The 14634-nt window shown below is 43.6% G+C and overlaps 2 protein-coding genes across 2 annotated transcripts; one reads left to right on the top strand and one right to left on the bottom strand.

Annotated features, from left to right (window-relative positions):
- Window positions 1-2406: 2406 nt before the first annotated feature.
- PSMA2 (proteasome 20S subunit alpha 2) lies at window positions 2407-9257 on the bottom strand. Its single transcript, XM_078857250.1, has 8 exons — window positions 9156-9257; window positions 7924-8000; window positions 7191-7323; window positions 6420-6542; window positions 5857-5938; window positions 5298-5371; window positions 5078-5135; window positions 2407-4661 (listed from the first exon to the last, which is right to left on the bottom strand). Exons 1-8 carry the CDS (start codon window positions 9188-9190, stop codon window positions 4545-4547), a joined length of 699 nt encoding a protein of 232 aa, XP_078713376.1. The 5' UTR covers window positions 9191-9257; the 3' UTR covers window positions 2407-4544.
- A 543-nt stretch (window positions 9258-9800) lies between these two features.
- MRPL32 (mitochondrial ribosomal protein L32) lies at window positions 9801-13697 on the top strand. Its single transcript, XM_078857264.1, has 3 exons — window positions 9801-9959; window positions 12360-12526; window positions 12974-13697. Exons 1-3 carry the CDS (start codon window positions 9872-9874, stop codon window positions 13226-13228), a joined length of 510 nt encoding a protein of 169 aa, XP_078713390.1. The 5' UTR covers window positions 9801-9871; the 3' UTR covers window positions 13229-13697.
- Window positions 13698-14634: the final 937 nt, after the last annotated feature.

The following is a 14634-nucleotide window of genomic DNA, read 5'->3' as shown; positions in this document are numbered from 1 at the left end:
TAGGTAATTTAATGTCCTGCGATTGAAGACGCACGCACGCAAAGGGCACGATGATCTTCAGGTGTCACACGAACGCATAAAAAATATATTCGGAGCAACGCCGATCCAGAATTAGAAGCGTCCGCTTCATGAATGTGCGTCGTCAGCAGTCGTAAAATACCAGACAGGCAATCTGTCTCATTCGTACATTTGTCTCTCCACAAAACAAAACAACTAAATGTGCTTTACACAAACTATTACCTGATTTAAAATGTTTACCGGGTAAGGTCCACTGAGCTATATAGCTCTTTTTCAGAAGCGACCTAAGCGCATGTTTCTCAATGTGGAGGGAAAACCCAGAGGACCCGGAGAAAAATCCACGCGACCACGGGAAGAGATGCGAACTCCCAACTATACAGGCGTCAGGGTCGGGATCGAACTCACGATCTCCTGTATACTAGGCGAGGTAGTTAACATCTCGCTACCGTGGCGAAATGTTAACTCCCCATCGGCCTCACGGCCTTCTGGGAGTGCAATAATTGCAGCTTACCGTACATCGAATACTTACAAGCGAAACTCCGGATCGAGTTCGACAGTGTCTAATCAGGGATCAGGCTTGCTTGAATCAATGCTGGTGATCTACCAGATGCAATCGGCAAGGGTTATTTCTCTCTCTTCGATATGGATCCTAGTTGGACGCAAACGTGTGCAATACATAACACAAAATAATACGTAAAAAAAAATACCAAGGTTGATTCACTACACGTACAATATAGTGCATGCCTGGGTGGAGTGGTGGCACAGTGGTTAGCGCACTGCGCTGTGAACATGGGAATTCGAGTTCGAATGCAGATTGATATCTGAACGTGTTCTTGGGCTCCCCCTCCCTTGACGATGTTGCACTGACCAGCGTGGTGAATTATGGTAAAACAGCTTACTAATCATAACAATTAACTGATTACTAATCTATAAAAAAAAATTACAATACCCCCCTCTCCGCCTCTGATCTCTGCACTTGATTGGGTTAAATGATGACGTCACCCTGCTGTTCTATTTAAGACCGGGAGCAGGTGGGGGGCTTCACTCTTCTGGCAAATTGCCCGATGCTGGATGTCATTACCAGCGAAACGTCGTACTCAAAAATTGTATATTTTCTGGATTCACTCTTAAACACACCGGTGCGCTAAAGTAGTGAACTATTTGTATTTTGTCATTGTGACACATTGTTTACTGATTGGCCGTGTCGGGTGGTGGAGGGTTGCGACACATTTATAATTAACGCGATCTTAACCCAAAAACCTTTATTATAAACAGCTTCTATTGCCGCCACGGCATTAGAAGGCCTTCATCCAGCAGTATATCAAGAGGTTTGTTGGATAATCCGCTTAAATAGCTACTGTCTGCAAGTAAAAATGACAGTGGAGTTACCAGACCTTTCAAACGTGTTGTCTATTGAAGGACACCACTTGGTCGTTAAGTGGGTGTGAGTCGGTGCACATTTTCACGTCATTCATTTCCTCACGAATGCATTCAAAATGAACACTGGCAGAGTTCAGTGCACCATGTTGGGTCAGAAAATTGCCACTAAAGATACTGTTTAAGAACTTCTTCAATAGCCCACGTCTTGCGTACTTTGGGCACAATTTACATGCCCCGCAAATATTATATTGCATACCAATCACAGCTTCGGATGCGTTCCATTCCTTGGTTGCCACTCCGTAAATATTCTTGAACATCAGCTTGCAATTGTTACTCTTGGCGATCGAAGTGTTGCTTCTAACTTGGCGTGATGTCGCTAACCTTCGTGTGCCTGATGGCCGCCACCTACACTATATGGCATGCACGTGTATGCGCTTGTGTTTTCGGTAATGCAAGGTTGGGGTGGGGTTGGGGTACAAAGGGTCCGATAATGCACTTCAGAGGTTGCGCCAGGACTTTGTTCCGATCGGCCGGGGCTAATCCACTTTTATCCCCTTCTTCTTAAGGGATCCTTGATCTGTGCCTCAACAGATGCGGTCGCGTCCTGTTACAGGTAAACCCATGCTGTTGTATCATGTTTTGTTTTTCATGTCCACCGTGTTGGCAGTCCCCGTATATCGTTTGCAATTCGTCTCGTGTTGTCTTGCTTGTTTGTCAAGGGACATGTTCGTGTAATATCCTGTGCGAGCAAAATCTATTGTGGTGTCGCTGAAATTACGCATCATTAAACATATAGGGCAAAACTTATTATTCCTTTGTAAGTAAATAAGCTGATTGGCTGTCACGGTATTTTTCATGGCAGCACCACCACGCCCATAATCGTGAGACACAGAAGCCTCTTATTAAAACTTCAAAACCCCTGCGGTTTTCATTTTGTTCAAAGATCACCCCCTCACCCCACTACAAATGTCGAAAAAAGCATCAACGTTTTTGTTTCGATGTTCAATGTTCTCCATGGCTTTTTTTATTGCATTAACTAAAGGAAAGAGTAATGTAATTACTCAAAGCAATGTTAATCCGAGGATAATGAATAAAAGAGCTATCAAATAAAAAGCACAACACTAGATTCGAAGCTTTCGTGACTGCAGGAATTACTCTTTGGTTTATTCGGTAAAGTCACGTCGAAATAAAATAATAAAAGAATACGGCGTTTCGATGGCAACACAAACAACCATCATCGGGTACAAATTAATGAGAAAACATAGTAAACTTGGAAATATAATGCAATACAACACAGTCGGCCAACACAAGTCAACACCCCACTTGACTTATTGGTTCTTTTGGTAGTCACGTAGAAGGGAAATAATAAAATTATTAAAATAAAACAAAAAGATTAAAGTACGTTTTATTTGTATTATTTTATTATTTCCCTTCTACGTGACTTTACTTAAAGAACCAAGATGAATCCCTGCAGTCACGAAAGCTTTAATTCGAAACACCCCACCTGGTTGATTACATTCTTCCAAAGATCCAAAGATTGCTAAATTTTCGAGACAAAACATAGACAAGGAGACACACAAGCAGAGACTCACACATAGGCACACAAAAAGACGTCTCTGTGTCGAGGCCTTAAATAGAGAGGGGGGGAGGCAGAGGGGAAGTTGTGGAATTCCTGCCCATGGTGGACAGACGAGCTGGACAGCTGTTGCATCGCATTACACTTCCTAATTTTACTAAATTTGCTTTCTCTCGTTTGTTTCACACTTCTAATTTAGCAATCTTTGGAAGAACGTAATCAACCAGGCTATACGTTAACTGTGCTAACCGACTGTGTTGCATTGCATTACACTTCCTAATTTTACTAAATTTGCTTTCTACCGTGCTTGTTTATAAGTAGAAGTCCAGTGTCCAGCTCGTCCGTCCACTATGGGCAGCAATTCCACACTTCCCCTCTGCCCCACCCCCTCGCTCTCTATTTAATGCCTCGACACAGACGTTGTCTTTCTGTGTGCCTGTCTCTCTGTTTGTCTGTGGGAGTCTCTCTGCCTCCGTCTCTGATTGTCTGTGGGAGTCGCTCTGCTTGTCTGTGTCTCCGTGTCTGTCTGTGGGAGTCTCTCCACTTGTCTCTGTCTGTGTCTCCGTGTCTATGTTTTGTCTCTCTCTCAAATTTAGCAATCTTTGGAATAATGTAATCAACCAGGTGGGGTGTTGACTGTTGTGTTGGCCGACTCTGTGTTGTATTGCATTATATTTACAAGTTTACTATGTTTGTTTTCTCATTCATTTGTATCTGATGATGGTTGCTTGTGTTGCAATCGAAAAGTCGTATTCTATTATTATTTAATTTTTACATGACTTTACTGAAAGAACCAAACAGTAAGCACAACACTGTTGAAGCAGGGTCAACTCAACCACATTTTCTAAATACAGCATCTTAACATGCCTACGGTTTATCCAACATGAATGCTATGCTGCAGAACCCCTGTTTATTTTTTTAAAATATTATAAATTATGACCCATGCATCTTCAGTGGTCATATTGAGACTAGCCTCCACCTCAGTACCACTTTGTAGGGTTAACATCGGTTGGCCTATGGAGAAATTCGTACTCGCTATAGTAATGGTCACTGCGTCAGTGCCATAAAGGGATGACAACTGCCCCATGCTCATAGGAGACCGTTTGAAATCAACATCTGTTTTGACAAGTAAATATTTCTGATGAGAAAATATGAACGTCAAGTCACAAGACGATTATTCTTGAACATTTATTACACGTTTGCAAATGTTTCATAAAAAAAAAGTTCAAATCAACATTACTATTCCCCTGATGCGAAGTACACATTAAGGTAAAGCCAATAGAAACCTGCGAGTGCAACACCCCGTAAACAAAGCAACTTCTCATCAGATATTTTCTTATCCAGTTGGCTGGTTTTATGTGAAACTTATGTTTCAAAACTACATTTTGACATTTCAACTGGCTCTGCCTAATATATACAGGCATGAAAAATGCATTCACGTGATCAACAGCTAACCGGGGGAAGCACACATTACAAACATCTCTACCGGACCGACCGATGATGTATTTATTCTGGGCAAAGGACTACCAAGTGAAAAACCATCAAGGGGACGTATAACAGCGATGCCTGCCTAGGCGATGGAAGCCAGGTAATCCTTCACTTCTGGGGGGGTCAGGCGACGGAAGCCGTTTTCATTGCAGATGCCGATCTCGATGTTATCTTCCGTCATCTGTCCCTCGAAGCTCTCCTAAATGCACAAGCAGACAAGTATTAACACACAGTATCTGCTGTACTGGCCTATCACCAAATCACTCGGAATGCACCAGATCTCATCAGAGCTCAGCACATCAGCAGAGTTGAGCATGGATAGTGCTTCCATGGGCAACCCCACCATGTATAAAGCAGGTGTTATAGGCTGTGGGGCTAAGTTGTGGGCAGTGCAGTGAAACCCATTGTTTGTCCAGTACGTCCATGCATCCCGCTTTTACAATTTTTACAAACACTACCTTACAACTGAAAAATATCTAGAAAGATAGACTGGCAACAGTCTTTAAATTTCAGCAACGTGATGAACATTCTAACTTCATATTACAACAATAGTTATGAGGCGGTGACCATTACAGGACATTTCTTAAGGGAAGTTTAGAAATGAATGTTTCAGACCTTCAGTGTCAGGATGGCAGTGTGGACAGCATCTTCCAGCTCAAGGTCTTCATTGTACCTGCAGAGATCAGTGTTCGACTTCATGAGGGCATTTCTGTGCATCAGTGTGTGTGATTTATTACATATAAGATCTGAATCTCAATTACAACTAATATTTGACATTTACGACGTACAAATTCCTTGCACAAGCCTAAGAATGAATAACTCAACCACTGCTTACCTTTTCTCTAGGAATGTCTTTCCATTGACGTAGTTCTTTCCCATTGCAGTTGCTTTCCATGCAAAATATGCTCCCTATGCAAAGAAAAGGAACACATCACCAGTCAAATTCTTTAGACAAACTCATCCTCAATGTATACAATGGTTCGATTTTGGGATGCTCACACAACCAAAGGGTACTCAAATGTTGTCTTAAGGCGCCCCCCATCGCTTCAATTGAAACATTGACCTCAATGGCTACAATCAGATCACCTGGAATGCACTCGCACAATCATGTCTGATCTAGGAAACTAATCAGGTTAGAGTATGGCTTGTACTTGGATGGTAAACCCCATTCAAATACCAAATAGGTGGTACAAAAATAGACTTTTTACTCTATTGGGAATTTTGAATGTCACCCCCGAATTTTGAATAGATGTTCTCTGGGTATTATTTACTCCTGCGTGCAAAATATTCCTAAATGGAATTGACCAAACATCTCAATGCTTGAGATTATATGATAATCTTACTCAGCATAATTGCCCACAGGATATTTTATTATGCAAAATAGAGCGACTCACGGAAGGATCAGCTTGGAAAAGATAGGGTTTGCCCTCGTCCCAGCCAGCGATCAGCAGGGACACCCCAAATGGACGGACACCACTAAAAAAAAAACACCATTCTCATTTTATTGCAAAGTTACAACAGATGCAACGTTTGAATATTTTTACAGGCATTTATCAATCTGCTGGTGAAGGTGGTTGTCTGACTATACTTTACCATGCTACTCAGTGCAAGTTGGTAAAGGGAGGGCCCAGGGCCAGTTCAGATATCACTTGCGACTAATGTTATCCATGGCTGGGAATTGAACTCAAGACAACCAGGTTAATATTGCAGTGCATGAATCACTACGCCACCGCTCCATCCTAGCAATGAAGTTTAACGCGAACTAATATAAACATAACTGTCCATACTCTTTGGTTCGTTCAGTAAAGTCAGTTAGGTATAAACTGTCCAGTTTATAGAAACATTACATGCAAAATAATAAAACGTAAAAATCTAATACAATTGTCGAATTTGTCATCAATTATATGTCCTCATGAACCGCACCTAGCTTCTAGAACCCCTGCAACAGGGACCTCACCCAGACTGCGTGTACTCCTGCATCAGGGAGGCGACTCGCTGCACCAGCTGGGCGGTGGGAATCTGCTCCTGGTACGTCAGGTAATAATTCTGCGCCTGTTTTCGTGCCTTCCGGATCAGCACCCTAACAGCATGCAGAGAAGCCTTGAGTACTTTTCACTCACACAAAATCTCAGACATAAGTCTCAAACAGGTAATATTGTTAGCATTGAAACGGTTGTATTCCAAAAATATGCACAAAATTACATGCATGTTTTGTTAATAACTTCCCACAGCAAGAAAATTACAATTCATCAATGTGTCACTGAACAATGGACATTTTTAAAATAGCTTAAAGAAAACTATAAATACTCAGCAGGTAATAGAGCTTTAAATAATTTAATAATAAATTCATTTTAATGATACATCGATAACATTGTACATGAAAATCTATCTGTATATTTTATAATAATTTCACATTAACCTTTTGGCCACTTGATTCTACAAGCACAACGAATAGAAAATGTTTTTGAATCAAACAGCATCCCTGTCATGCGATTAAGAATAGATGTATCTAGTAGCAAAAACACACTAGTTATTGCATTTACGCTTATGAAATGAACAATGTAAAATGAATTTTTTTAGAAAAACTACAAACGAGATCATACAAATTCAATCGAATCGCGACCAAATTCTGACAATCAAAAATAAATGGCAGGGTGAAATGTTGCATGTCCAGTGAGTACACAACCAGGCTCAGTTGTCACATCTCCTAACCAATAGTGTGTCCCACCTGCAGTCGGGCCCCATGCCGCTGTACACCATGCCAATGTTCTTGGTGATAGGCTCCACCTTGTGAACGCTCTGCTCATCATACAGAATGGACTTTTGTTTTTTCTCTGTGGCCAGAACCACGCCATTTATTGCTGTAAAAAATATAACAAGAGGGAAATTAAAATAATATTCTTCTTAAATGCAAAACACATAACACAAACATGCTGTATATTTAAGACATACAAAAAAATTTAGCCTTTAGAAAATGCACTGTTGGACTAAGGCCTCCCGATGCAGCCCTGGTCATTGGGGGATGTTTGGCCATACTTTTTACGATGCTAGTGTGGATTGGCAAAGAGGATGCCCAGGACTGGTTTAGACATTACTCACCAGTGGCGGACAGGCATGGCTAGAAATACAACAGCCCTTATGCTAATCACTGTCCCGCCGAATTAATCCAATAAAGTTATATTTATTCGGGGTGAATACTGTGGTAACAATATTTGTTATATAATAGCTAGTTCTAATGCTAGCTCTCAGGCACACTAAGATTGCAAGTCTTCAAGTATATGTCTAGAGGCGCACACAAGACTTTTCAATGATAAACCCTGCACAGTTAACAAAATACGTTGCAACAAATCTGTCCAACAACCGACTGAGACAATTGCAAATCATACAGCTTAATAACCACGCATTCCACATTGCTTTGACACGAGGTTTTGTTTTGGGTGCAGCAACATCATTTTGGATACCTTTGATTCCAACTGACGGAGCTCCTGCTGCGACAGCAGCGAGGGCATACTCGATCTGTACGAGTTTGCCCGATGGGCTGTGGGGGACATGGAGAGAACAGGTTGGAACGTATATTTTTTGTAACGAAGCAGGATCATTATCTTTTTTTTAATAAGCCATTAGATTCCCACTGCTGCAAGAGAACATTCCCCGATGTCTTGCCACCTCCATCCAGTGTACACGTAAAGTACATGCATGCATATCCCTTTTGTCAATCCATGTCTGAATGAGGGCCTCTCCACGCCGTGCGGGCAGCTGGACTTATTGGAACATTTTTCTACATGCTCTCAAGTGTGGTTTAAGGCAGCGAGCATAGATGCTGGAGCATATTATTGTACGATGGATTTTGTTGTAATGCCCTCTGCTGACAATATATTTCCGCAGTCATGTTGATCACCCACATTCAAATAGTCTCCACGCTCAACCCCCAGCTTCGTTTTCGAGATGTGGCATTGAGTGCATTCTGCAGGCCGCATGCCAATCCAGTGTGCTCCTCTAAAGCTTGTCCCATATCATTTCCTACCTCTCGATTTCCCTCAATCAGCCTCCATTCCCTTTATGTAATGTCCTGCCCAACGCCATTTTATCACTTACTTACTTAAGCTCAAAACCATAGGCGAGCAGTCGAACCCTTCACGTCAGGCAATGCTAACGCTGCTGTCAAACAATGGTCCAGAAGGCTGATAGACCGATAACCTACAATTTTATTTTAAGTGCCGATAGATTCACGTCCATATACAACGCCATTACCTTTGACCGTATCGCCTTAAGAGTAAAAATGCCCTTTGAAAAGTCACCTAATTGCTAGAAGGGGTGCGAAAGACCGCATGTAGGAGACGGGATGCATCGATGTTTAAAAAAAAAAAATCAGCCTCCGTGTGCATTAACATCGCAGCACCCGCAAGAGATAGCGCCGGCCTCAGCAGTGGATATCTCGTAGCGGACGACGACAAGACCACGGCCTGGCTCCACGAGCCTCAAAGCTCTCCCACCACCACCCCATCCCAACACGGGGGTTGAACCCTAAGAATCCTATCCGACGTGAGTCGGCAAAACGATTTGCCTAGGCCGCAGGGGAAAAAACACAATCGCCGCCGAAGCGGAGGCCCATGGCTCGCTGCTCCGCAACTCTACAAGAGGTCGTCATCGCCTCCTTCTGTCTCTCTCTCCTCACCCGCGTCCACCTCCTCACCTGAACGTGGTGAGGGAGAAGCTGTACGTCGTCATCTTAACCCCTTGCCGCCGAGCGCCGTCCTTTCTTTTTTGTTGCGCTCGCAATAAGCGGAGGAGCGCGCTGATTGGACGGGGGGGCTGCACGGGGCGGGGCTCTTTGTCGCTGGCCCGCGACGCGATTGGTCGGATGGTTGTAGCTAACACGCCCACCCTCCCCCCCGCGTCGACCAATGGGCGAACGTTTTGGAACTGTTGCGACCCGCGGCGGCCATCTTACGTGGGGGGTGGGGGGGGTAATCTTTTTCAATGATAACCTTTGACAGGGGTTTTTCACGTTGTACGGGGTATTTTCAAACGTCAACGAAATGTATATATCATGTTAACAGTCAATAATACTGATTAAAACTTGATTTTAACCTTTCGTGACTGCAGGAATTACTCTTTAGTTATTTCGGTAAAGTCACCTGACTTTACCGAAAGAACCAAAGAGTAATACTGATTAAGTTATACATTAATAAACCTGCTGCACCTTAACGTTATCCCCGTCAGAAGCGACGCAAAGGGCCTCCCTATGAAAGATGGCCGCCCACGAGCGCTGCAATGGCGGCATCACGCGCCGCTGCATCACGTGCTCAGGGTAGACCAATCAGGAACGTGCGGCGTGCAGGAGCTCGCACGTGGAGGAGGAGGAGAGAGAAGTCGCTGCGGTCTCCCGGCTCGTCTCTTTGGTTGGCGATGGCGGGGTTCCTGCAGCGGGTCGCCTCGTCCCTCCTCTGCGTGGAAGCAAGGCTCCTGCAGATGCTCGGGTTTCACCACCCACCCGGTGCGGCGAGCTGGCCTGCTGTCCTCACTCTTGTTGTTTGCGGGCGCGTGTTTGATCGGTACCGCTGTCGTTATCATTATCATCGTCAGGCGTGATCAGAAGTCCAAGTGATGTCTCGCTCAAATTAATATCGAGGCGGTGTTCATCCTGTTTTCAGCCCGGTGCCAGTGGTGGATATTCCAGGTTCACTGTGGAGGAGGCAAGTCTTATCGAAAGGACAACCACTATTGACTTTACCTCCGTGTGGTACTGCACTGTTTTGGCCCAGTAAACCCCCAACCAGGATTTGAAGTTTTTTAACTCGTGTAACATGATTTTAGAGCCACTGGCTCGACCGCTGAGCCACCAGGCCAGGAATGTTAGACTAATATTAAAGCATGCCGCAATGCTTAACTCGAGATTAATATGCAGCTGTCACCAGCACTACTACCAATACCACCGCCATAATCATCACCACTTATGCGATCACTACAACCATTATTATAACCAGTCAATATCAGTATACACGAGAGTGATCGGAATCATCATCTAACATTAACCCTGATACCGGCCTGCCCTTATTGGCTCTACCGGGCGGCAGCCTCCTCGCTCGGTACGCCTTCTATCACCACAGCTAAGGCCTGCGTGACCTTGGCGAGAGTATTAGCTACTTCTCTACACAGGTTAATTGCCTGTTTGGGGAAGGAGACCACTGCAAAACACTCATTGACATCTCTGTAGATTGTGAGTGGTATGGGTTGCCCGCATTGTGAGTGCAGTGTATATTGCTCACGAGTTCCGAGTGAATGCATTTTGCATTGTATGGTGTTGGCGATGTTATTGGTCGTGCACATGTACAGCCCTTGCCAATCCATTGCTGGATCAGAGTATCCTCACGCCTTGCGGGTCGTGGGAGTTATTTGAACGTGGTTTTATCACGTTGTTCAGTGCCGGGATTGTGAAAACATGAATATAGACGTGACAGCATAAATCACAGGACAGTACAATAATTGATGTTGCAAGAATGCCCTCTGCTGCCCCCAACGTAGCCTCGCAGTAGCCTGCAATGAATGTATTGTGCGTGGTGGTCACAAAACAAAACTTCAACATACTGTGTGGGTGTGTATTGAAATTATAACTTTTGTTCATCTCTCCAGGTACAGATGAAATATGGTACAAATTCATCAACCTATGTCTTCCGAGCAAACATCGAGCTGCATTTGTTTAAACAAACTCTGGACCCGTTTCAATATTTTAGATTTAATAATAGTATACACCAATGAACAGGATGTACAAGATCAATTGGCTCGCATAATGGGCATGCATATAATGTACGTTGACTCATTAATCCTCCCCCCACTTTGCGCAAGAAGAGCGCACAAGTGTGGTCACCACTCTACGCCTCTATAATGAGGAGGGGTGGGGGGTTGACGGCACCTGCTAATGAATATTAATGAGGGGGCTGCTCGACGTGAGAGTGACGTCATGAGCGTTAAGGACATTCCTGGGTGATTATAGTAGGTATGAACGAAACAGGTGGACTTCTCCACAAATCTGGCTGTCGCCTGATGAAGCTAGTTGTGATTACTGGCGAAACGTCGTACTCAGATTGTAAATGTTATGGCTTGGCTCTCCAACACGCCGGTGTGCTGTACTCGGGACGAATTGGCATGTTTTGTTCAAGTGACAACCCTTGCTAGTTGGCTGTGTCGGGTGGTGGGGTTTAACGGCACATTTATATATTTACAGGATCTAACCCAAAAAAAACCTGTATTATGGATATTGGTCACGAAAGCCTACGTGTTAAACATTCTAGATTCAATTGCCATTCAGCCTTGCTAAACACTGCTGGGTTGTCAGATGTTATTGGTAATGGCACTCCACCTTCAGGATGATGCCCTGTTTATCGCAAAAGTAGTACTGTATTGTATTACACCTCATTATATAAACTTTGAAGACATATGGATCGTCAGCCATAGCCCATCATCAACTTGATGGATGTCATCGCAATTCCTTTAGGTCTTGGACAGCAACAATCCATCTTGCTCTTCCACCCAAATCGATTTTATTACTCCATGCCCACGGTGTCACTACAATAGGTACTTGCAGTGACTGAATTGGGCTAAAATTAGAAGCAGTTGTCTGGTTGAAAATAATCCCCTCGAGTACCTTGTTAGTAGACCTAAGATGTTTTCAGCGATTGATAAGTATAATTTGTGGGCCATTTTTTTTAAAGTGGTACCCGAATGTGGCTGTGAGCCACGTGATGTGAAGCTGCAGGCCACGTCCAGCCATGTTGGCATATACATTCCCCACCCCTGGTGTATTCAAACACAACAAAGGTCATTGTTTGTATGAACATTCAGGATTAATTGGTTGATGGTGCCGACCATTCTGTAACCTCACCCTGTGGGCCCTCAGCTCCGGTGCTCGTGTTTCCCACGCTGTCCGGGCTGGAACAAGACTCGGAACCGGAGATCTCGTTCCTCGATAACCCCTTCCTGTGGATGGCGGCGCCCAAGAACCGCCGCACCATCGAGCGCAACCACGATCGGCGCCGCAACCCTCAGAAGATGATCAAGTTCAGGGTGAGCTTGCGTGATGTGCAGATAAGCCCAAAGCACCACGGTTGTGACACGAATGTGAAAGTTAAATTCTAATGTGGAATTGAAGGGCTGTGTGTTGTCTTGCTGTGGTCTGGGACTGTTGTTGCCTTCCCCAAGCTTGTGTTTATTATTTTATGTATTTGAGTGATTTGCTTCCTTTTCCTATACTTTGCACTCCAATCGTGTTTTGTATTGTTTATTTAACTTTCTGACCTGCCCCTACTGAACATCTGTGAAAAGGAGCTTCATAATCGGATTTCTCCAGGTTAAATAAAGATTCTGAAATAAGCACATTTTTATACTCATTTCCGAATTTGGGGCGTGATCGCAATATATTTTTCATATATTGGCATTTCCTCTCGGTCATTGCTTTCCACAGAATCCACTTTCCAGTGAACTTCATCTGTGTGTCTGTGTCCCATCCCACAGACCAACGTGGACATGTGCCCCGAATGCGGGAATTTGAAGCTGAAGCACGTGCTCTGCGGATTCTGCTACGATCGCGTGATGGATGAGACTCGTAAAATCCGTGCGCTCATGGCAGCACAGGAGGATGGGCCACTCCGTGCACCTGCCACGGAGACGGTGGTGGTGTACGAGGGCGAGAACACCTCGGAGACTGACGCTGGGAAGCGAATCCTGGAAACCAAGCGCAAGCGACCTAATTGGTTTACACTGCACTGAGCGGCCAACACAAGGGGGTGGATAGATGGTCAGAGCCCAAGGCAGGCGTTTTGAATTATTTTTTTATTCTTTATTCTGCAATGGGCGGCAGGAGTGTTGGGTCGGATGGGAATCAGTGGAGGAGTGTGGTTGGCATGGGCCCTAGTGCAATTATGTCCCTGTCAAAGTTTCACCGTCAAAGCCCATCACCCCTTGAGCAGTTGTACCACTTACTCTATAGCTATGCCAGTTGTGGTAACCACTGCCCTTTAAAGAAACAATTTCACCAGGTTGGGACTTGTATCTGCCAGAAAATAACAGCTGGTGATTTGCAGTTTGGGTGTGATAGATGCCAGGACACAAATTCATGCCAAATCTGCAATTGTCTTGTGTGAGACTGTAAGAGGATGTGATGTCTCTTTTTTTTTTATATATACTGATGCTTTAAAGCTGGTGATATGTATAAACATTATACAGTAAACTAAACAAATCTTATCCACACAGTTTTGTTGACAAATGACTTGGATTATTGTATTACACTTTGTCAAAATACTGCTCATTCCATCGAAAACATTACATAGACAACTGTTGTTAGAAACATTAAGTTGGTTACTATTCTAAAGCTTCCTGGTAGATCATTTTTTATGGCTGACAGGCTTTGACAATGCTATGATCAGTCCACTGATGGTTGAAAGCTTCCCCAAAAAAATGCGACATCTATAATTATACCACCCCAAATTGATAGATTTAAAATGCAAAGTGACTGGTGTGGTAAGTTGGCCATAAAACCTCCATAATTGAATAAAACTAAAGTGCTTATACAACTCAAAGCCATTGATAAAATTATAATTATTACCTGAGGTAGTATTATACGACTGCACACTAAATGATCAACAAAGAAACCGCCACGGACTAAGTTTGTATCCAAAATATCTGCGCTTAGAGTATAATCACTAATGCCCTGATTTTGCAGCGGCTATGTTGTCGAACACCAATGGTTTGCATCTATACTCAGTCTAAAGTGGGTTTCTCAAACATCAGTCTTGACAGCACAGCATGTTTTTTCAATTTTACCAATTCATCATCAGTACAAATTAACTGGTTACAAGCTGCACACACAATGATTGTAAAAAAATCCTCCATTCATATTAAGAGATTACTTTCATTCCAACTAATGGCATGATTGAAAATAATTATAAATATTTGCACAAATTAACCAATTCTTCCACGTGAGATTCAATGCATTTGTCATGGAATTAAATCGAGGATGAATCCTTAAATGCCAAATGGAATGTGCAGTTTAGTGGGTCAAAGTATGAACATGGTTCGATGGACAAATGGAGGTTTGCTCTAAGCTGAGCTTGTAGTGGTCAGGTTTGTGCAGTGTGCACCACAACAGCACTGAGCTGAACTTATAAGTTTGAGAT

The sequence above is a fragment of the Lampetra fluviatilis genome, chromosome 1, assembly GCF_964198595.1.
Source record: "Lampetra fluviatilis chromosome 1, kcLamFluv1.1, whole genome shotgun sequence".
Taxonomy (NCBI): domain Eukaryota; kingdom Metazoa; phylum Chordata; class Hyperoartia; order Petromyzontiformes; family Petromyzontidae; genus Lampetra; species Lampetra fluviatilis.
This window is presented reverse-complemented; position numbering and strand designations above follow the sequence as displayed.

What these genes read in the sequence shown, in the direction of transcription:
- MRPL32 (XM_078857264.1), top strand. Translation starts at nt 9,872, where the DNA reads ATGGCGGGGTTCCTGCAGCGGGTCGCCTCGTCCCTCCTCTGCGTGGAA. An exon ending in CGGGTTTCACCACCCACCCG is followed by an intron (nt 9,960 to 12,359) that starts GTGCGGCGAGCT and finishes GTGGGCCCTCAG; the next exon opens with CTCCGGTGCTCGTGTTTCCC. An exon ending in AGAAGATGATCAAGTTCAGG is followed by an intron (nt 12,527 to 12,973) that starts GTGAGCTTGCGT and finishes CCCATCCCACAG; the next exon opens with ACCAACGTGGACATGTGCCC.
- PSMA2 (XM_078857250.1), bottom strand. Translation starts at nt 9,190, where the DNA reads ATGACGACGTACAGCTTCTCCCTCACCACGTTCAG. An exon ending in CAGGAGTACACGCAGTCTGG is followed by an intron (nt 5,939 to 6,419) that starts GTGAGGTCCCTG and finishes TTTTTTTTTTAG; the next exon opens with TGGTGTCCGTCCATTTGGGG. An exon ending in CTGCCATCCTGACACTGAAG is followed by an intron (nt 4,662 to 5,077) that starts GTCTGAAACATT and finishes TTGTGCATTTAG; the next exon opens with GAGAGCTTCGAGGGACAGAT.